This window comes from Scomber scombrus, chromosome 14 (assembly GCF_963691925.1).
Source record: "Scomber scombrus chromosome 14, fScoSco1.1, whole genome shotgun sequence".
NCBI lineage: Eukaryota > Metazoa > Chordata > Actinopteri > Scombriformes > Scombridae > Scomber > Scomber scombrus.
Window position 1 is genome coordinate 4992952 of NC_084983.1, and position 22403 is coordinate 5015354.

The following is a 22403-nucleotide window of genomic DNA, read 5'->3' on the forward strand; positions in this document are numbered from 1 at the left end:
GTGTTTGTTGACATGAGACCACCATATCTTTTAGCACTGATAACCCCACTGAGTGCACTTAAAAGAGACATGTATTCTTCCTGTGAGCTGTAACAGCAGATGCCTCCCTGACAAAGCCCTGATTGTCGGTGCTCAGCTCAGTGTGAAAGGAGCATCTCCATGTCCCTGCTCAGCTGCTGAGCAAACAGATCTGTCTCCGTTGTGGGCCGCATGCAGCAGTCAGTGTTTTGCAGGCCTCGTTGTAGCCACATGTAACACAGGAGCACACCAGCGTCGTCTCTAAATATCCTGCTAAGAGCCATACGCCTCCTACAGATTGTGTTTTATTTATTTGCACTCAGGATGTAGAAGTGGACTTTGTTAAAGTTGAAATCTCAAGTGTAGTTGGTGTGTTGGAGCATGGAGAACACATCCTGCATCTATAAGCAAAACAAGGTATTGCCATAATTGACCCGTGCACCAGGTTTCCTGCTGGAAGTCAAGGTTCTGCACTGATGTAAGACCCGTGGCACTCTGTAATCATGTCCATACACAGCCAGGATTTAACTACACTCTGGAGGGGAAGACAGAGGGCTTAAGTGGATTTTATTTCAAGGTTCCCTTTCAGGGAAAATTGGCAGCACAGGCCAGAATTCAGATCCTCCTAGTACTAAGAGCAAAACCTTTGGTTTGAATTATTCAGATGTCAGCTTGTTGATTGTTCTCTTGAAGAACACTTCATTTTTACTTGTCATTGTAAAGCTGTAGGATTTTCAGAGTGAGAGTGAAATATGAAGAATTGTCTTCTTGTGTTTTACCAATACTGAGGTGTACAAGAGATTAATATGGTCATGAAGAAGTGAATACATGTATTTTATCTTACCCCTAAACTTTAATGTGTTTATTTAAAGAACATGCCCACAATTCAACCAAAACACTGCTCAGCTCCCTGTTTGGACCTCTGCTAAAGCATCTTTTAAAGTTTATTTGGTCCTGGAACATTTTTACACAGAAATAGGCACGCAGCTTGGAATTTCAAATGTGTTTATCATACTTAAAAAAGTAATCCTTAATCATTTAAAAGGATACCATGGTGCTCTCACACCTCTTCCAACCACAGCAAAAAATAAATACATACGAACCAGATGTATTCGCACAATTTATCTATTGTACTGTTTAGAAGCCTGTGGCCGCTTTATGATTCCTCCATGGCTCTTAGACTTAATGTTTACAAGGAGGTGCAAGCAGAGAGACGTCTGTAAATGAATGCAGCACCCCCAGACTGTGCTGAAGTCATCCTCCCTCTGCCCTCAACACCTTTTGCTCCTCTTCAGCAACACCTCTTCAGATGCAGTGATACTTCATACATTGTGATCAAGGACCTGTGTGAGACAGTGCTGCCACCCTTGACACTGAAAGAAATGGCTCTTTTTAAAGTGAAAATCCACTTAAATGTAGAATTCATGTGTTAATTTTTTAGCAATACACAGCTTACTTTTAAATTCATGGCTTTGACCAGCTGATCGGTAGAGATAGACTCCTGCAGCTGCTTTATAGCCAATAAATAATAGAACAAACTCCAAACCACTATGACAAGCATTCATATGGATTTCAGTGGATTATAGACACATCTTGTATTTCACAGCTATAACTCCTACTCTATTTTCAAATAAAACTTACTAGGATGACAGGAGGTGAGCAAAAATGTTATTCAGTAGATGCTGTCACTAATTCATTGTCATTGTGGAAACGCTCCAAATGACATCATCAGTCAATTGATCTTCTAATTGGTGACAGCAGTCTGTGTGAAAACAATTTAAGCAGTGGAATAGAAAAATGTAAAACACATATGTTTTGGGGTGGCTTTTCCCTTTAAAAGTGTGGTTAATTATCGGAAGTCATTTTCATGAAGTGAATGGACTCATTTAGCTCAGATTTATGACGCTCTGGTGATGTAACAGGACCATAATGTGCTTAATTAGTTGTATTACTGGAATCTACTCCTCTCTTGAGTGGTTATTCCATAATGCACATGACTTTTATAACCTCAGCTCAGACCAGCGTGCCCATGATAATTTGGTTTTTCCGGAATGATCCTGAAGCGCCGTTAAACTCCTGGACTGTATTTGCCACAGGCCTCATGAACGGTGCCACACAGTTCATGGTGTAGACTGCTCTGCATTCTGGAGGACCACATGACGTGTTCAAAAGTGCCACCCATCTGTCACTTGAAAGGGTTCTGTGCTCAAAGCACAATAGAGACAGAGGTTATAAACAAATGGTATACAAAAGATGTGAGTCCAGTCGTGTCCTGAAGGGCACAAATTGGATGGAGGTTGTTGTTTCTGTGGCGATCCCCACTGTGAGCTACGGCAGCTTTCACAGGAGGGACACTGGAGAATGATGGTATTTTCACATGGCTGATGTGAAGCTGTCACTGTCCCTCTGCAGGTCTAATTAGACAATTTTTACCCTTTAGGGATAGTGTTTATGATACATAATGTTTTTGTTATTTGTCGATAATCAGCTGGCAGCAGAGCCCGTGTCGTTCCGTGTTTAATTTTAGATAAGAGGCAAAATGAAAAGTAACCGTTATGGATATGGTTCACTGATTGTTTCCATTTGAAAATTCCCTTTTAAGTTCCTGCTTTGTTGCATTTATGATGGCTGTTAATCAATCTCCTGGTTTTCATTTTGATTGAAAAATTCTCTATGGTCAAATGGGTTTAGCTGGTAATAAAGAACAGGCAGAAATGAACATACCTCAGAGTTAAATCTTTATTAATTCATCATTGTGGTTCAGTTATTTCTGCCATTTTATCAAAATTTGACAAACTAAAAGAGGCTTGATTTAATTATATAAACATGGCAGTGAGCTTCCGAGAATTTTTTTCCTATTGTGTAATAATGGTTTGGCATTAAAAATGAGAAATAAGAAAGAAGAGAACATAACATTGACCTTTTCTTTTTTTTTTATCTCCCTATTAAATCACCCTGAAACATTTACAACAAAATGTACTTCTGATTAATAAGTCACTGGTTCATTTGCGCAGTGTGTCAGAGCTCAGTTTAGTTTTATATACATGCTGATAGGCGCATGGGAGCATTTTCCAGGCGAATAATAGTAACTCTGCACCCATCCAGGCTCTTATCCTCCTGGGTGAAAGTTGAGTATCGCCCCCTCCCTAACCCCCCACCATCAATGAGCCTCTAGATTTGTGATATTGGTTTGATCCTCTTGAGATCTGAAGGACAAAGGCTTAAGCCCGAGGACTCATTCCACCCAAACATTAACACTGTATTCAGAGCGGGGCTGACTAAATTCTTCATTCTGTCAATTTCGAAACTGTTTTTGCAACACAAGAAATGTAATATACAGCTTAATTGTGAAATATTGCACATGAAGTCTTTAACCGATGAATTACAGTTTCTATTTATGTGCATTTACACTTTTGGGGTTTTTGAAATGTTTCATTGTGGTGATGTGCCATGATCTGAAGGGATTTATCTAATTTATTAAGTGAACTTTGAAAACAAACTTCCAGCTCAGCTCCAAACCCCACTTTGGTTAAACAATTGCGTATTATTAAAAAAAAAAAAAAAAAAGAGGGGGGAAAAGCAAGTTTTGGAAAAGTTCTCTGGACATCTCTTCAGAGACACACTGTGGCTTTTTCACCAGTAATCCCACCATGTCGAAAGCTGATTATAGTGACAGTCAAAAAGGCCAATGTAGCTGTAATATTATCTCTGTAAAGCTGGTTTTAATCACAGACATGGATAATCTGTCATAACCCAGCTCTGATTCCGTTGTTATATGACATGAGTTATTTCATTATCATGAACTCCAGTGGCTCACTTACCCCCCTCCGTCTCCCTAGAAGGTGTCCTCCCCCCTCTGTGTTGCTCGGAAGGTGAGATGTGAAGATCAAGGGGTTGCGTGTTGATCCTAGCTCAGGAATGGAGAGCCTGAGTGTAAAAAGTTTCTCTGTAGACGGGCCCGGTCCTGCTGGAGGCTCCACAACTCCCACACACGCTCCAACCTGTGCCCATTCACAGTTGACTGCCACGCAAAACACATTGAGTGTCCCTGGAACCGGGATCACAGCCCCGCTGTAAATAAGAGACATAAATATGGGGTCATCATACTTTATGTGAAAAGATGCTGTGGACAATGTTTGGCAAACAGATTAAGACGCAGGATCCAGGTGTTACCGGAGGAAGCGGGTTTGTTGTGGTCTGTAAAGGTGTCTGCTACAGAGGCAGCTTGACAACACCTGATCTGCTGTTCCCAGTGGAGCGGACAGCGGTGCACGAGGCCAGCCATGTTAGCTATACCAGTTGCAAAGGTCAAGGTCTGGACAAGAGCTCACTACTGCTTTTGTCTGAGGTATGGAGGTGCAGCAGATTCTCAGGGAAACTATACATTACATTCCCACAGCTGGCTCTGTAACATATCATTTACAGTGTGGTTAATATTTAAGGAAATCAGCCAGTGCAGGAAAACTGTATGTAACTTTAGGAAGGTTTTATTTGCAGTTTTTTTTTTACAAAGAAAATATGTTGGAAAACATTAGTATGTGTGCATGGGTGTACGTGGAATAACACTATATCATGTCACATTGTATTACAATATATATATTGTAACTATATTATGGTATCCACACTAATAAATAAAATGTGTTTTTAGTGTCGTAGTGAATTCAGGGCATCATTTACCTTTTAAATTGGAAATTATTCCCATTTCTAAATTCACCCCCATCTAAAAAACACATCATTCTTCAACCCAGACCGTGACAGAAAAGCTGTGTCTGTAACTATGACATTTCACTTACACATTATTTTAAAAAACATTTATAATCAAAGTAACTTATTCACAAAACCAGGGCTTTACTGCCTGTAGAGTACAGCCAGCCGAGTCATAATTGAAGTCGGGTTGCAGTTCTCTGTTTGTTGGTTTGAGCGCTCAAAAGAAACAGAAATTTATGCAAGAGCGTTTAAATGTAAAACATCATTTCTAAATAGATTTGAATGAAAAACACTAGTCATGGGCATTTTCAGTAATTGGAGTGGGATGATTTAATTATTCTGTATTTTGCCATAAGGCTGTATATATCATATCAACGTATACAGTTCATTTTTTAATTATGTTCAGCATTTGGAACAATAAAGCCAACTGTGCTGTTCATTCGGGCCAGTAGTGCGAGTGTGTGTATCTTCTCTTTATCTTAATTCTAAAATATAAAACAGCTTATTCAAGTATTATAGCTCATACATGAATAGTCTTGATCATTGTGTTCTTTATACCTTATTGTTAAATCAGTTATAGTCATTACAAAACTTATTTAGACGCTAAAAATGTTATGACAAATAATATACATTGTGTTAAAAGTAAGTATTAACTAATTCAAATGAGTTAGGAAAACATTAAAAAATAAATAAAAGTGGATAATAGAGTGCAGCTTTGAAAGAAAGAATACGGTAATCCAATAACTTATTTTACAAAAGTACTTATTTGTACCAGCATAATCTCTCTACTCTAAAACATGTTTTATAGTCATGTAAACCCTTTATAGAATTATTAGTGACATGGAAATAGTGTCTGCCACTGAGCATGATAAGGTCACTACAAATTGTCCTTGGAGCACTTGAGGGGAACTTGAAGGAATTTTATGGGAGTGATACCAGAGCAGCTGTAATCGGCTATTTATCATCACAGACACACTCTAACTCACTTCAGCTCCCGGTGGAAATATTACGGGACTATTCCAGCACTCTTTTCCTTTTTTTTTTAGTGGGATATCAATCCAACAACATTTCATTATAAGGTTTTGGAGCGGCTGTGCTCTGGTCCCGATGCAGCGTGCTTTCTTATGCTAATGTGGTTCTGACATCAGCAGTGAGATCAAAGCGGGGCAGGGGTACTTTAGAGGCGATCTGCCCCCACTCAGGCTCACTCTCTCTCTCTCTCTCTCTCACTCACACACTCACCGCTCTGACAAACACACCATGCGTACCTGTGAGGAGCTATTCTACCACCCCACGCTGGATTTTACTCATGCATCTGGCTGATAGAGACGCAGACAACTCTGTGGAAGGATATTCCGACCTGCTGAGATTTGATTGCTTTTTTTTTTCTCCCCGGTGCTGTTTTATTGAACGGTTGAACGCCGTGCAAAGGTAAGGACCAACTTATTTCAGGAGAGGAAAAGTGAATGTGTGTTGCTGTTGTGTGCAGATGGGACGCGTTTAAAGTTATTCAGTGGATAAAAAGTTGCTTTCATGTGCTGAAAAAAAGTATGGGAGGAACTGCAACCAAAGATTAGTTGGAGATAGAAGAAACTGCCTTTTCCACCACTTTACATTCCGCATATTTTACAGTTATATATTTTCATTCCATGTCAAAATACCACAACTTAAGCGCAATAAGAAGAGTTTTGTATTTAAAGTATCTGCTTGTGAAGACAAAGCTTCTTTCTTTTTTTTTTTAAAAAGACGTTTGTCTTCACAAGGATGAGTCTATTTTAAGGCTGTTAGAAACATATTCTTCGTAATGTTGTGCTGATGGTTTGGAGTTAGGCTAAGATTTATAGCCCGCTCGGGGTCCGGCTTATCTCGGCTTGATGAGAGACGCATCGGTCGGTGTGTGAGGCTATCAGTCTTTATCTTTCAAGGGGAAACCGGAGCTGCCATTTCGGTCAAATGTAAATTAAAGCAGTAAATCCTTTTGAGCCTTTAGTCAAACAGATCTAACTCCGATTGACAAAGACTGCAAAAAGTTGAGGGAATTCCTTATTTCTAATCTAAAGCCTGCTAAAAGATAAGTCTAATTATATTATCATTATTATTATTATTAGGTCACATGTCTCAGAGCTTGTAACGCGCAGTAATCAGCTGGTGAGTTTCACTGAGCTCATTTAAATAATTAACTGGTGATTTCACACAGTTTCGACGAGGAGCGGAACTGGCGCTTTAAAAAGGCCCATTATCAGCAGCCTGTGTGTTTAATGCGCTCAGTTGAAGCTCGTTATCAGATGATGTTTCTGATGCTCTGCTGGCCCTCTACTGTCTGCGCTCTATACTTTTTCCAAGTGGAGCAGAGGTGACACCAAACTGAACCACAGACTCAAATATCTGAAGAAACCAACGAGAAACGTCCATTCTTGTTATGAATGTTAATAAAAAAAAGTTCGTGTGATTATTGTATTCTACAACTCATGACAACCAACTAGTGGGATACAACAATAAGTCATTCCATAATTCTATTTTTTTATATTATAGAAATATCATAAACATTATTACACAACGTGAAAAAAGGCAATTTAAACTCAACAAAGTGAATGTGTGATTGACAGAGCATGTGCTTTAGATACAAATCTACTCTCTTTCTGAAATGTAACATATTTATTTGTTCTTCATATGTATTTGTCTATGTGTGTTTATGTGCATGTAGAAAGAGGTTGATGTACTATATTGACCATGGGTCTTCTTTATAGCGCTTGAACATTAGTGAATGCGTGCGACTGTTTTCTTTAAAAAAAACAGACATTATGCTAATTTTCATTCTGTTCATTATCAAATGTGTGCATAATATCTGAGATTGTCAACAGAGAACCAAAATAATATTCCTTTATGAGATTTTTCTGATTTGTGTTGAAATGATATTTAAATGTATCTCCTGAAGGTCTAAACCTTGCAGGGTTTCCAAAGCCCGCACAAAGACCTTCACAGTGGTTCTTTAACAGTATTCATCAACAAATTACGCAAAGATACTCCAAATGTGAAAACATAACCACTGGCATGCTGAGGCACCACTAAGTCATTGTTGTTATTTGTATTATTTATTACAGGGTTTAAAAGAGGAGGCTGTGCCATGACAGTGGACCTTTGAGTTTAAGCCAAGAAGCCCAACAGCTCTTTGTATTTGTGTCCTGTGTGAACTGGAGTCACTGTCCAACCATGAGGAGCAGCTCTCATGTCCTGCCTCTTGGTGTGCTCACTGCTCTGCTGTTGTCTCAGGTCTGCTCTGGCATCAAATGGCTGTAAGTATTCTCACGAGGGCCGCCATCTCATTCTTTAGGCCTTTCACCATCTTTACGCTGCCTTACACTCAAACAATGTCAAACCCGATGATGTCATGAAGATACACGATATTGTGTGGCTCTTTTCTGCATGTTGCAGTGTTTTATGAAGTGGAGGGTCCATGGCAGCTTTGAAATGGGCCCCAGCATTCCTCATGTTGTATGTTCTGTACATGTGCATCTCGTGAAAGGGACAATACATTAGCTGGCAGTTCTTCAGGTTATGAAGCGAAACCTCTTTGTTTTATTGACTTTAGGTAAAAGGAGACCGCATGTTTCAAGCTCCATGATCTCAGATTGAATTTACCGCCCAGCTGTATAATAACAAGATAAGAGTAGCAAAGATAGACATGACGGGGCGTCTTGGTAGCGCAGGGAGTGCCAGTGATGTCACTGCCTACTGTGTGTACTATAGTCAGGCTTCAAATCAGTGTAAAAATAGTGCATTTTAGGAGGAAGCGGCTGCGCTTTAAATGTTGACACAAATGCTGGTTGCTGGTACTCGCACCGCATTGTTTTTATGGTACTGTAAAAGTAAACAATAATTGTCGCAATAAATTTGGAAAGTACATAAAATTCCCAAGTTGCTATTTTTTGGATTTGTTTATGTTTCTATTGGATGGTTTTGTTTGGTATTCTTATAAACTCATTGAGACTTGCTGCACAGTTCAGTGATTTGAGCGTACTGTTGTGTATTGTTTTTATTCGTGTGCTTTATGTCAGATCACTGTGAAAACATAACATTCTGCATCGGCTTAACCAGAAAGATCCACTGCTTCTTATCAGAAGGAGTGGTTTTAATACTCGCGGAGGGAAGACTTGAGCAGATGTGCCCATGAGAGACGGGATGGCATGTGCTAAATCTAAGCGAGAAGTCCCACAGTCTTGATAATGCACAGCGCTGCAATGCAAAACAGATGCGGCTGTAAACACCTGTGAGTGCTGCGTTACCACGAGCCCAGAGGAGTCACAGCTTATCATTGGGCACAGAGTGGCGGCCCCTCGGCCTCTAATGCAAAACAGGCCGAGGTGCAGGCGCTGTTGCCTGGTTCTCACGAACACAGAAAGAAGAGATCAGAGCTAACCTGCCCTGCATGTGGTTTCTCTATTAAGTTAATCCCCAATAAGTTTAAATTGTTTAAATCAAATGTGTGCACTGTTTAATAGTCTGTAAACAGATGATTCATGTCAAACTGAGGCCACAGAGGATGGAGCTTCCCGTGGTGGAAAATGCAAATGTTGAGGGATCTATGTAGTTTTTTATCTGACTGGATTATAATTTAGAGGGGTTTTTATATTTTTTGGCATATCTCGAGGCTTCTCTGTGCTTTAACAAAAGAAGAGCTCCGTGCCAAGAACATGTCACTTATATTTTATGAATCCGCAGCAGACTTTCCTTTGGGATTCTCACTGTGATAAGATGGTTCTTTTCTGCGACGCATGCCAAAACATTTCCCTGCCTGAAGCATTATCTGTTTTGATTTTTCAATTGTTTGTTCAAAGTCGATGTGTCTCAGAGGCTTGAAATGTGTGTACACAAGAAAACTGGACCGGCTAACACACCACTGTAAATTAAACTTGCAGCATTTCTTTGTTATTCCCATAAACGCCATCATTCACAACTCATAAAACAAACAAAAAACATGCAATTAAGCAATCATCACCACTGCAATTAAGAGAATATGTACTGAATAATGTATGCTAACCCTAACTTCTTGTTGTTTGTTCTGTGTTTCCACTCCTGCAGAGCGCTATCACACATGCCTACATCTTTACACATCAACCAGACCCAACACTGTAAGCAGCTGCACGGCCTGGTGTCTTCCCAAACTCAGCTGTGCCGCACCAACATGGAGCTTATGCAAACCATTATCCAAGCTGCCCGCGAAGTCAAGAAAACATGTCAGAAGTCCTTTTCTGATATGCGTTGGAACTGCTCCTCCATAGACATCCCTCTTGAATCCACGAAGTATCGGCCAGACCTCGACCGAGGTATGATCATAAACAGTTTGGAATGACAGCGCGGACGTTGTTGTTTCCAAAGAGCCGCTCCAAGTTTTTTAACCGCAAGAGTCTAATGTTTATGGTCGTGCTTGACAATTCAATGACATCCAAAACCCGGGTCATTAACTGCTGCATCTATTGAGTTCAGTTTACAGAAACTGCTGAAATGATCCTCAGGCCTTTTAATGGTGTCTGTGCTCAGATGCCACAACAGATTTATTTGTTTGTATTATTATGACTGCGATCGTAAGAACTTTGATACAGAAATATGTCCTTTTCAAAAGTGATTTCTGCTTTTAAAAAGACATGTTGCCTCATTTTTTGGTGCTAGTCAAATGATTGCATAATTTATTCCTGAAGAGTCTTCACTGGGGTCTTGTACTGAAGCTGTTATTTGAGAATACCTCCCTTCCACTACATGTGTACATTCTGTATGATTTAATAATAGGCTTGTTATTTTTGAAGTCTGCAGCATTACCTGACTGCAAGCCTGCTTCCATTGCAGTCTGACTTTGCTGTTTCTATTGCTCAAAGGACCTTGAATCTGCCAGAGAAAGTTGCTAGGTTGTGAGTGGGGTGGGCACTGTCTCCCCCCCAGAAAGGACATGGCTGCCATTTGCCAAATGAACAGTCTGCGCTGAACAGGAAATGGCTCATCTCTGTCCTGGGATGGCTTTGATCTAACCAGCCCACGGTCATACATGACTTCTTCCCGTACTTCCAATTGCTCCTCGGCCTTTAACATATGTGCTTTCCGTGTACACACATCACTACCAATTACATCAGTGCTCACTCTGCGTTACAGCATGAGTGGTGATGGACTGTGTTTGATAGATACATTTTGTGCAGGCAGTCGATGTCTTTTTTTTTCAGAAAAGATGAGAGGAAAATAGAAAAATATGAGAGAGAAACAGCAGAACATGCATTTCCTTTATTCTCCTGGGGCTGATTATGCAGCAGAATTGGTTTGAGAACTTTCTTTGGATGTTTTGATATTTTTTGTCCGCTGTAAAAACATTAAATAATTGTACGAATGTAAAATATAAACCAATCACTACATGCCTCATGCTAACACTTTAGCATACAGTGAGGAATGACAGGAGACCTGTGTCTTAAAAGAATGAAAAGTTGCAGCTTCTGACAGCGGGAGTACAGAGCAAACATCAAAACTCAATCAAAAACGCAGACTAATCTCATCAAGCTTAGACAACACAACAAAAGACAAAAACATTTTTTATACTTAATGGTATAAAAATAATTCTCATAATAAATCTCATATTTTGAGTAAATGTTATTTTATAATTTAAATTCCTGAATATACAAGTCCCCTGCTACTAATCACTGTATTATGATGGCCTGCTTTGTGGTAAATGCTAGTGACCCCTGAACACAATTCATGCTAAAGTGTTACAACTGAACTCTAAAGAAATTGACCTGAATTGTTTTGCTGCCTATCTTGTCAGAGCCTAAAAGAGATCATCTTTTTTAAACCAGTGTTATATGAGTTTCTATTATTCTCTTTCATCAGGAACACGCGAGTCTGCATTTGTCTACGCCCTGTCCGCAGCGACCATCAGTCACACCATAGCACGGGCCTGCACCACTGGAGATTTGCGGCTGTGCTCGTGTGGACCTATTCCTGCGGAGATCCCAGAGCCTGGCTACCGCTGGGGAGGCTGTGCTGACAACCTGCACTACGGTTTGCTTATGGGTTCCAAGTTCTCTGATGCTCCCATGAAGATGAAGCGCGCAGGCTCGCATGCCAACAAACTGATGCACCTACACAACAGTGAAGTTGGGAGACAGGTAAGCACTACGTAACAATTTCTTAAAAAGTGAAGATTTGTTACTGGACTACAAATTCAACTTTTGGAAAATGTTAATTGTTTCTAATGAAATTTTGCATGGGTGAAAGTTTTGAATACTTTATTGAATGCTTATTGTTCGCCTGTCCCACATACAGTGAGCTCTATCTGACCTCCACATCCTCTGTTCATGTCTAGGCGTTGAGAGAGGCGATGGTGATGAAGTGTAAATGTCATGGTGTATCCGGCTCCTGCTCCATAAGGACCTGCTGGAGAGGCCTGCAAGACCTGAGGGAGATAGCCATGGACCTGAAGACTAAATACCTGTCTGCTACCAAAGTGGTTCACCGGCCCATGGGGACACGCAAGCAGCTGGTGCCCAAAGACATTGACATCAGGCCGGTGAGGGACAACGAGCTGGTCTACCTGCAGAGCTCCCCGGACTTCTGTAGCAAGAATGACAAACAGGGCTCTGTGGGCACACAGGACAGGTGAGACTGCCGGGTCATAACACTGTTGACTGAGCATGTGCATGAGAAGGAGGTGAGATTTTGGTCGTAATAATAGCTCTCTGTGGTTTGGAGTTAGATTTATTGTCATGACTCATAACAGTAACAGACCCATGCCGTCGACAAAAAAAGGAAATGACTGATCCTGATTGTCTGCTAATCCAGGATGTTGACTTTAGTGAAGTGCTGTCCTGCTTAGTGGCACCGTTTAGTTTGCAGTGAGCCCTGAGAGGGTTCCGTCTGTGGCCTGTCTGAGCATGTGTCACTGAAAAGGCCACTGTGACTGGGGTCCTTGTCCTTCTATCTGAGACAATGACTAATGCAGTTATTCTTAGGACTGAGTGCACTTGAGCTGATATTGATTGGAGGGGCCCACACAGATTGGGAAACCTTTAAATGTTTCCCAAAGATAAAGGTTTACTTACACTGTTCTGCTCCAGTGTTTTAGTTGGGACAGTGTTATATGCCGCTGGTTTGAGCTCTGTGAGAACTTAGTGGGCAGCACAGAGTCAGTTTATCTGAGACCTGCCTAAGCAATATCAGAGAAATATGGCAAAAATATGTAGCACTATTTTGCAAGCTTATTGAGTCTATTTTTCCATAAATACGTTGGAAGGGAAGGTAATATCTCAGACTTTATTATTCAGGTTTGAATTTCATGGCACAGGATGCAAATGTTGTGGCTGACTAGAAGGATGGATGAAGTATCTCTGCAAATATGAAACTTCATCTTCTATAATTCCACCAGCACTGATTATCTGTTAACCCTACTTTATATAGATAACTAATGGCAACTTAATGTAAATGCAAAGTTCTGTGCATTGGCATGTACTGTTATTGCTTCAAAGGCAACAGCGTGCAATTATGGTTGTTTAAGTCACTGGGGATGAAAAGGTTCACTAAACGGCACGTGATGTTGTTGTATGTTATAAATGTCATATACCATGTGACTGCCATATCATGCTATCATGCGTTGGCCTTAGTCCACCCTACAGATAACCAAAAGACATGCTTCATGTCAAGGACACTCACTGCATCCTTTGTCTGCGGCCTGATAACATGGCAGCCACACACAGTCTGCGACATTAGTGCTTTCGCCAAATCACGAGGCACCGGGCTCGACGCTGTTGCTTGTGTATAAATAACTGAGTGTAAATATGTGGGTATCGATTATTCCCATATGTGTGTAGACCATTGTATCGGAGGGATTCTTAAACCTCCCCACATCATGGTGCTCAGTCACAATACTGTCTGCTTTGTCAGGATCATCTCACAGCTGATTCCTCGCTCGCTGGTGATCACTTGAAGGGAGGTTTTTTTATCAGTCTTTACACTGTATGTGTAGACAGGAGGATGAATTGACCTCCTGTCAACATTGTTAGCTCTGACCCATTCACAAGGCATGAGAGCAGCACAAATTCCTAGTTGAGTCAGTTTTTTGATCAAGAAGAGAATCTAGGACAGGGGCAAAGTGAATTTCAGCAGCAGCCACTAATAGATAAAGTGTGATCCCTGGTGAACACTATTGAAGCCTGTTCTTTAGTCTCAAATTACATTATTGTGTCTCTCTTTAAACCGGCAGATGTAAAGTACAGAATGCGCAGTCTTGTCCTCCTGCTCCACTTACGGCACAGCGGTGATATAATGAGATTTTGGTCATGAAGGAAAAAAAAGAAGTGTGTGGGGGTTTCTGTCTATTTCCCAGCTCCCACCGATGTAATAAACCTGTCTTACACTCTCAATGACTCTTGTCCCTCCTCCTCCTTCTCTTTCAACCCCACGGCATCAACTCAGCGCCTCTCTCACCGTACTGGTCATTAACACTCTGCCATCATAAAACAATGCAATAATGTGGAGAGGGCAAGCTAAAGAGAGGGAGGGCAGCCCTGTGTATTCAGTGTGATTTACAGCGGGGCTATTCTGCACTCATTCAGAATGACTCTGGCTTCTGAAACGAGAGGCTCCAAAGCATTAACAAAACAAAAAGAAAATGAAAAGAGAAAAAAAATGTTTGGAAGAAGGACTGCACAAAAGGTTAAGGCACGTCGGTTGGTCAAGCTCATTTAAAGGACTATTGTGGGCTCTTTCAGATTGTACAGGCTGCTGGACAAAATGTTTTAGAATGAAGCTGTAAACTTAATTGTCTTTGACAGGAAACCAAACTGGAAATGAGTTAGTTTTCATAGCTGGTGTTCTGTCCAAAAAATGCCTCCCTTTTCTGTGTCTTGGTTAGGAAGATGTATTATTGTAAAACAAAATGTCTTAACATCTTTTTTCTTTGTCTATGCTAATTACAGGCAGTGCAACAAAACCTCCGTGGGCAGTGACAGCTGTGACCTAATGTGCTGTGGACGTGGCTACAACCCGTACACCGAGAAGCTGGTAGAGCGCTGCCACTGCAAGTACCACTGGTGCTGCTACGTAACCTGCAAAAAGTGCGAGCGGATCGTGGAGAGATACGTCTGCAAATGAGTCTGCGCCGCTGTCGGCCTCACATGCTGTCCTCTACTTGTACCAAGCCACCCAAGGCTACAGATTAACCAAAGCACTACAGTACCGAGAAGGCTTACTTTTGTCTTAAGCTTTAGCATGTTTATTTCAAACAAGAAGTCGTCTATTCTTGTGTCAGTATCATTTTTGTATTGAATCTTCAAAACTGCTTCACAAGCCTGAACGTGGAGTGTGGTGACAGTGCCAGTCGGTTTATTTGAAGACCGCCGTCCTCCTGGGTATTTTCTTTTTCTTGTTAATGATCGTAAATTCCCCCAACAGGGATACTGAAAGTCTATTTTATTATATCTCTAATAAAAAGAAATAATATTGGATTTTATGCTGCAGGAGAGGGATTGTCTTCTCTTCTCTCTAGACAGAGACTTAATGTTTGGCTTCATTCCGAGGAAATGGAAGGGTTCTGATGGATTCGTGTGGTACTTTTTTTTAGGTACTATTGATACTTTTTCTCTCTGCATCAATGGACAAAGGAGGAAAAAGGAACACAAAGGGAACTTCAAGTACTTTTCAATCATGGAACATTTTTTTGTGGTTGATGTTTTGGACTCTCACCATGTGTCCTGCTTGGATCTTCGCATGGGTCATGTCTGCATCCCTGTGGATCGAGAGGAGAGAATTAAGGACTTTTCAGTTTGTGAATTGGTGCATTATCTCCTTTATGTCTGACATGCAGGCAGTTCAAAATATATTCTATTTTTCAGAGCATATGAGCTGAACTCATGGATTTTGTAAACCACTTTTGTGTGGATGTACATACTCTTATTTTGTATACTGAAATAAAGAAAGACATATTTATAAAATAATTAAATGATCTTCACCATCATCTTTACATGGACATTGCATGTTTGTTTCCTTTTCCTTGAAATGAATCTTTAATGACCTACCATGTAGCTCATTTTGCAGAAATTTGGCAAAGACAAATCCATCACTTCTGCAGTTAATTATTTTTAAACTAAGCAACACTGCAAATCCAAGTGTTATAAAGTAACAGTTTACAACAACTTATAGCACACTGTGATTGTAAATCAGTTCAGCACCGTTGGTAAACGATTGCAGGGTTCGACCTGAAAGCCTTTTGGGATCACTCTGAATTACCAGAACCCTGGGAAAGTGTTTGTTTGGACATTCCACATCCTCACCAAAGTCATTGCAAAGGGGTTTTTTGTCACTGCCATCATGGCCGTAACACTCAAAACTCATCTGTCAGGGAACCAGACCTCCAATGGCCAAACATCAAATTATAAAAAAGACAAAAATCCAACTTATTTTGGAAATATAGCCAGACTGTTGGCTTGTTGTGGGGGGGAACAGACTTGGCACTGTGTAGAGCTGAGATATTACCCTCTGACCAGCCTTGTGTTGGTTAAAGTGGTTCTCATGATTTTACACTGACAGAAATAGCTGTGGAAGATGTAGGGCCCATGCTGTGAACTCACATGATACATCGCAGCACCAGCCTGCACAAGCTGCACACTCACTGGAGCTGTAGCACTTCTTGACCTTAGCCTGTGGATGAACAGAGAATCTGCCAAAACAACCTCAGTTCAACTGAAGAGAATGTTATCGCCAGTCATTTTGATTGTCGTCACCATTTCCAGCTGTCCCTCGCATTTTGTTTTATTTTGGGCCACAGACACATAGGTTAAGAAGAGTTGATTAGCCACATCTATTTCAGGTAATGAGGAGAAATGTGACTCCAGATTCCAGATGCAAAGCCAAGTCACTGAATACACAAACCTTGTTAATGTTCCAACACAGAACTATAGATGATGCATGGTAACAGTACAGCAGAGTGGAGTAACTGAACAACGAACTCTAAGAAGTCTTATCTATATAAAGACTCAATCAGTGGATACTGTTGTATAGCGGCTGTCTAAAAGCAGAAAGAGGTAGTGAGGACGGACACAGTGTACTGTGGTCTTTTGGTTTGGGGGCAGGGAGGATCTGTGTGCAGGTGAGCGGGGGTCTGCTCTGTCTGCACACAGGCCTGTCTGTCGACAGCCTCAAGGACTCTTCAGTCACTGGCATTCCTCAGCATGGCAGTTGGAGAGAATAGGCTGTGCATATATGAGTGTGTGTGTATGTGAGTCCACACACTGCTGTCTGTCACTGAGATCACTGCTACAGAAATGTGAAGCTTCACCTGCTGATTGAGGACTTGCACGCTGTCTGTGTACCAGAGTACAGGTGGCTCAGCAAGAGACTGAAGACTATCAGAGGATAAAAAAGTGACAAAAGAAAAAAACAAAGTACCTTTTAAACACACAAAATACTGTCTGAGATGCTTACAGCACAGTGACGGCGTCAGCTGAACTCTTGACCTGTTAAAGATATGATTTGTCTGACAAAATTGCAACAACTTTTTAATGTATTGTCAATTTCAGTTCAATTTAATACAGTAAAAATACAAAACATATACTTGAGCACCTATAGTTTCACATTCAAGTGAATTGGAAGGTGTGTTCAAACTTTTAACCGGTACTGTAAATGTTTAAATCAAGTTAAGAAATTCCCCTGGAATTTGTCACCCACCAATACCATGTTAAATTATCACGACTAAGCATGACATTACGGTAATTTCATCACGCCTCTAAAGATTAGATAGTGCCTTAAGTCTGACCTGCTTAAGTCTGGAAATGCTGAACATGGCCAAGTGACCCTCTGAGCAACCACTGTTATCATTAAGCTGTGCAACTATTCAGCTGACCTCTGTCTAACCCTGTCTATCTCACTTGGACATAGTCCACGCAATAAAACAACATTTCATGTGAGGGCTGAATGTATTAAAACAATATGAACCTATTGTTAACATTAATTTAGTCCACATTCTTCCATTTTCCTATCTGTCAATACAAAGCAGAGCGGAAGAGTGGCTGTGTGAGTAAATTGGACTTGAATGGGCTGCTACTTTGGCTGGGATCAGGTAAAAAACAGCTTTAGAGCAGCCCTCATCCGGGCTGTTAAGCACCTTTGTGTCCAAAGAAGACAAAACAAAAGTAAAGATGACTAAAAAAAACGGAACTAATCGCTGCTGCAGTGAGTTTCTTTTCTTTCTCTCTGTCTTTGTCAGAAAGTATCTAAATATCTCTCCATGGTTGGTGTGACCCCTAGCTCTGTGGGAATTGCCTGGTAATAGAGAAGGAAAAGAAGACTTTAATGGAGAGCAGTGAAAATATCAGGGGTTAATGTCAGTCCGGACAATATAATGCCAATTGCCTTTGTGTAGCCTGGGGTCTAGATAACTAGCTGTGAATGAGGGAGACAAAGAATTTGGCTGGAGTGGTAAAGGCTTTCAGATGTACTGACCCGTACTGTAAATGGACTTTTGTGGACCTTACCCCCACCCTCACCCTCCAGCCTTTAAATAGGACCTCAGCAGTTTGTGCTGTTAAAGGCCATTTTTTGTTTTAGAGAGAGAGAGAGTGTGTGTGTGTGTGTGTGTGTGTGTGTGTGTGTGTGTGTGTGTGTGTGTGTGTGTGTGTGTGTGTGTGTGTGTGTGTGTGTGTGTGTGTGTGTGTGTGTGTGTGTCCTCAGGCACGTTGCTGGGAGATAGCAGATCATGCAAAGCATTCACCTTTCTAGATAAAGACAAACCAGTGGATGGCTTAGGAGCAGACATTGACACCAGCAGGAGTTTATGGTGTTTAGCCGGAAACTAATTTTGCCAAATAGGTTTAAGTATATAATAATACAAATAAAGATTTGCCATCATCTTGGAACAGGTATAGTATAAAGAAAAGATTGGCAAACCACACATAAATATTTTTTTCATAAATTTGAGTAAGACTACAATATGAAAGCAGAGATACAAACATTAACATGAAAAGTACATGTAACTCCAGCATTACAATTTATTATAGTTTAAATGTAAACCTTCTTTAATCTGCAAATACCATCCCTTTTTTAAAAGATTCACTTTGGTTAGACATTTCAAACAGGAGCTGAGCTACAGAACGGATTTTCAGCTTTCTGTTATGAATCACAGTGAGTCTCTCGAGATAATCGCAATAAGCCTATAATTTAATATAGCACACAAATCAAGATAGTGTGTGTGTGTAACTTAGTGTACAGCTGCACAGTCAACAGCTGAAAAGCTTGGCCATATATAGGCACATGATCTAACTGAAGTTTCAAAGCTGAACTCTCACAACAAAACTGGAAGGGTTTTGTAATGTATTCAATTTACCTATCTACATACAAAAATCTCTCTCTATATTCTCACTTTAGTGTTTAAAGAATCTGTAAAACTGAACTGCAGTAACTTAATTTAAATTCTTGAGTTGTACGCTCTCCACAGGAATAGAAGCACTTTAGTTTATAAAAGCTAAACAACATGCCACATTGTTTGGGATGAAAATGAATTTGTTCATCTTCAGACTAAACTCAACTTTAAAATGCTGCAGTGGATAAATTTATACGGCCATAATTTCAACATACAGTTAATCAGTGCCTATCTGGATGGCAGACCTTCAGTATACGCTATCAAAGGAAGGATGGATGAAAAGACTGTGCAGAGAAAAAGAACGAGGCTGAATTAATATGAATAAAAGAAACAGCGAGCTAAGTACGCTGGGAAAAGTAAACACTGGTCCGTGTAATCACAGTAAATCTGGCCAGGGGGCCGACAGAACAGGCTGCGCCCTCAGTCGAGGAGTCAACAAACCCAGGGAAAAAAACAGCTAACTAACTAACATTACTGAGAGGGGTTAAAGAGGGTAGCGGCACGGCTTTATTCACATGAAGATCAGTGAAACGGCGCCATGTTTACCCAGTGTCTGGCTGAGTTAAACTATGTAAACGTCAGCATATAATTCAAGGAGAGAATACTGCACCACAAATGTAAAGATCACTTCAGTCGCAGTTTAAGAGGGTTTTCGACTAATGTGCGAGTACGTGTGCGTCCTGTGAAGTCGGACGTGTTTGGAGAATATGGCACAGTGTATTTAAGCTGTACCCTGACATGAAAACCTCCCACCGTTTAAGGCCAGAGTGAGAAGACCAATGATGAAAAACATTCACCTAGCCAGCGGCTTTAAGATCAGCCGTGATGTTCTGATAAATGGAGCGGCCCGGCCCCCCCCCCCCCAACATCAACCACAGATCAGTTAAGGCGTCAGGACAATTGCCTTTGCACTTCATCACCCTGCATGAAATATTTTTTTCCCGGCTAATATCCAAATCTAACAGTCAGCTGTCATGTGCTGCCAAGTTGACTGATGTCATGCAAACAGATCAAAGGATTCTGGTTCATGGCAGATATAAAAAATATGGTAAAGTAAAACACAAGAACAAAGAGGAGATGTTACGCAAGACTTAGTATTATTAGCATAAGTATTAATACTTGTATTAGTATTTCCATCAGTCAGTTGATCCAAAGGAAACGGTGAGGTTAATTCAATTTTTGTTTGTTTTTAGATCTGTGCTAGATTTACAGTATCTTTTCATGTGTCACAGATGTTTATTGTTAATTCACTTATTCTTGTTTTAATATGCTTTTAATATTACTGAGGAACATATTTTATGAGTTTCACTGTTAATCAAAACATTTGGAAACATTTTGAATAGATTTTAGTGCCCAGCTCTGTATTGATCTGTGGATCTTCATTCGCAGCACAGCAGAGTCTGACTTGTGTGCTCTTTTGTTTCAGTGTCCAGTTTTGGAAAATAAACACACGAGTGGATATTGCTGGAAGGCTGCTTTGTTTGTCATATATATTGATATATTAAAAACAGCTGTGGATCCTGTTTATTTCTCACAAATATTCCCCTTTCATTGTGACTGTGGCCCAAAGGTTAAATGAGAGAGTCATTCTTCTTTGAGGTTTTTTCAGTTTGGGTCGGTTAATTCAGGAGGCTGTGATCACTGTTTCAGTATTTTGATAACCCAGACAACTTGGGTTGAGCACTGGAACATGAGGACAAGCTCAAGCCCAAGTGCTAAAATTGCTTCTCCACTTTCCTTCGACAGCCACAGTTGTTGAGTGGCTGTAACATACACACAGCTCTGGCTTAAAGCAGATAGACTCTATGAGCTCAGTGCACAGCTCAAATCCCCGCTGATCTGGTTAAATGACGCTGTTCTCTCAAGTTGTCCAAATGAATGGCTGAGGCATAAAATTCAGACGTTTCCGCTCTTGGTGCAACTCAAGCGCATCACAGTAAATCAATCTTTTGCCCTCGCAAATCTTTCAACTTGAGCTCTGATTTAAAAGAACCATTTTTTATAGGGAGAAAAAGAAATGGACGTGAGAAGGGAATCAGCTTTATACACGCATATTTGTTTCAATCTCTCCTCCATTTGTAACATAAGGGTAATTTTGAGAAGTAGCCAGATTACCCCCCTCTCTTTAATTGCTTCCATATTTCTCAGCCTGAATGAGGTAATACCATTTATTTGGCAAAAGACTGAGTTGAGGGGGCGGGGGTGGTGGTGGTGGGGGGGGGGGGGGGGGGGGGGGGGCAGCAAAGCCATTATGTATGATTAGCACTGTTTGCAGCACTGATTTGATTTGTGAATTGTCTGATTGGTGAGTGGGAAAAGAGTGATTTTTTTTTAGACTTAAGAATACCCAACTGGAAACTATGTGCCTACATCAATCATCAATAATCTGCTACTGAAAGTGAAACAGGTGCTGAAATATTTAGGCCTCCACCAATTTTGAGAGGCCAAATCAGTAAAGACATATCTTGGCTGACAGTTGTGCTGGTGTTCAGCAGCCTCTATTTTCTTGTGAAAATGTTCATGTATTCATTGTTTCCACCCTATTATTTCATTCCTTTAGACGTCACATTAAAATGTGGGATAATTCTAGTTTAATACGTCATAGATCAAAGTTTTGCCCATTATTTCTATCAGTTATGATACCAAGTAATTGCTGGGAACACAATATTGATACAACAAAGTCAGATGGCAAAAAAAACACCAGTTGTCAGATAATGAGGCAGGCTGTAAATAAACCAACAGTTTAGCCAGATTATTTAAACCATTGGAGGACCAAAAGTGAGTGCACCTGCAGTGTCAGTAATAATGTCTCATTTCAAAGAAAACTGTGCAAACACGTCTATAGTAAGTATTGTAGGTTAAAGATGGACCTGGATCATTTTTCTGAGTGTGGTGTTTTTTATATTTTTCTATTATCAGTAAAACTCAAGGTTAAAATGTTGAAGATCAGATGTAATAAACTGTAATTAATCTTTAAGAACTTATCAACAAACATTTTATTGAATGTTGGGAACTTGAAAAAAATAAATAAAATGTATTCACTTGTATGCAATACTCCTAAAGGTTTTTTCTAATCTAACTATAACCACTTTAACCACCAGGGAAAAGTCAGTGAGACAAACCTCTTCTTTTTCTTACAGGAGGGGAGACTAAACAAGCTATATTTGGCCTTCTTCTTTTCCTGCTCTTGTCAAATAGCTGTGAGTGGAGCTCTGAGGAGCAATGACACTGCAGATCCTTTCACTGTACCGTCTATGACCCAGAGACCTCCGCCGCAGACTGCAGGTCCACTATA

The 22403-nt window shown here is 40.5% G+C and overlaps 1 protein-coding gene across 1 annotated transcript; it reads left to right on the top strand.

The window, feature by feature from the left end:
* Positions 1–5958: 5958 nt before the first annotated feature.
* Positions 5959–15709, top strand: wnt11 (wingless-type MMTV integration site family, member 11). Its single transcript, XM_062433079.1, has 6 exons — positions 5959–6156; positions 7827–8018; positions 9805–10049; positions 11590–11867; positions 12065–12357; positions 14673–15709. The coding sequence occupies exons 2-6, from the start codon at positions 7936–7938 to the stop codon at positions 14845–14847; spliced, it is 1074 nt and encodes a 357-aa protein (XP_062289063.1). The 5' UTR covers positions 5959–6156; positions 7827–7935; the 3' UTR covers positions 14848–15709.
* Positions 15710–22403: the final 6694 nt, after the last annotated feature.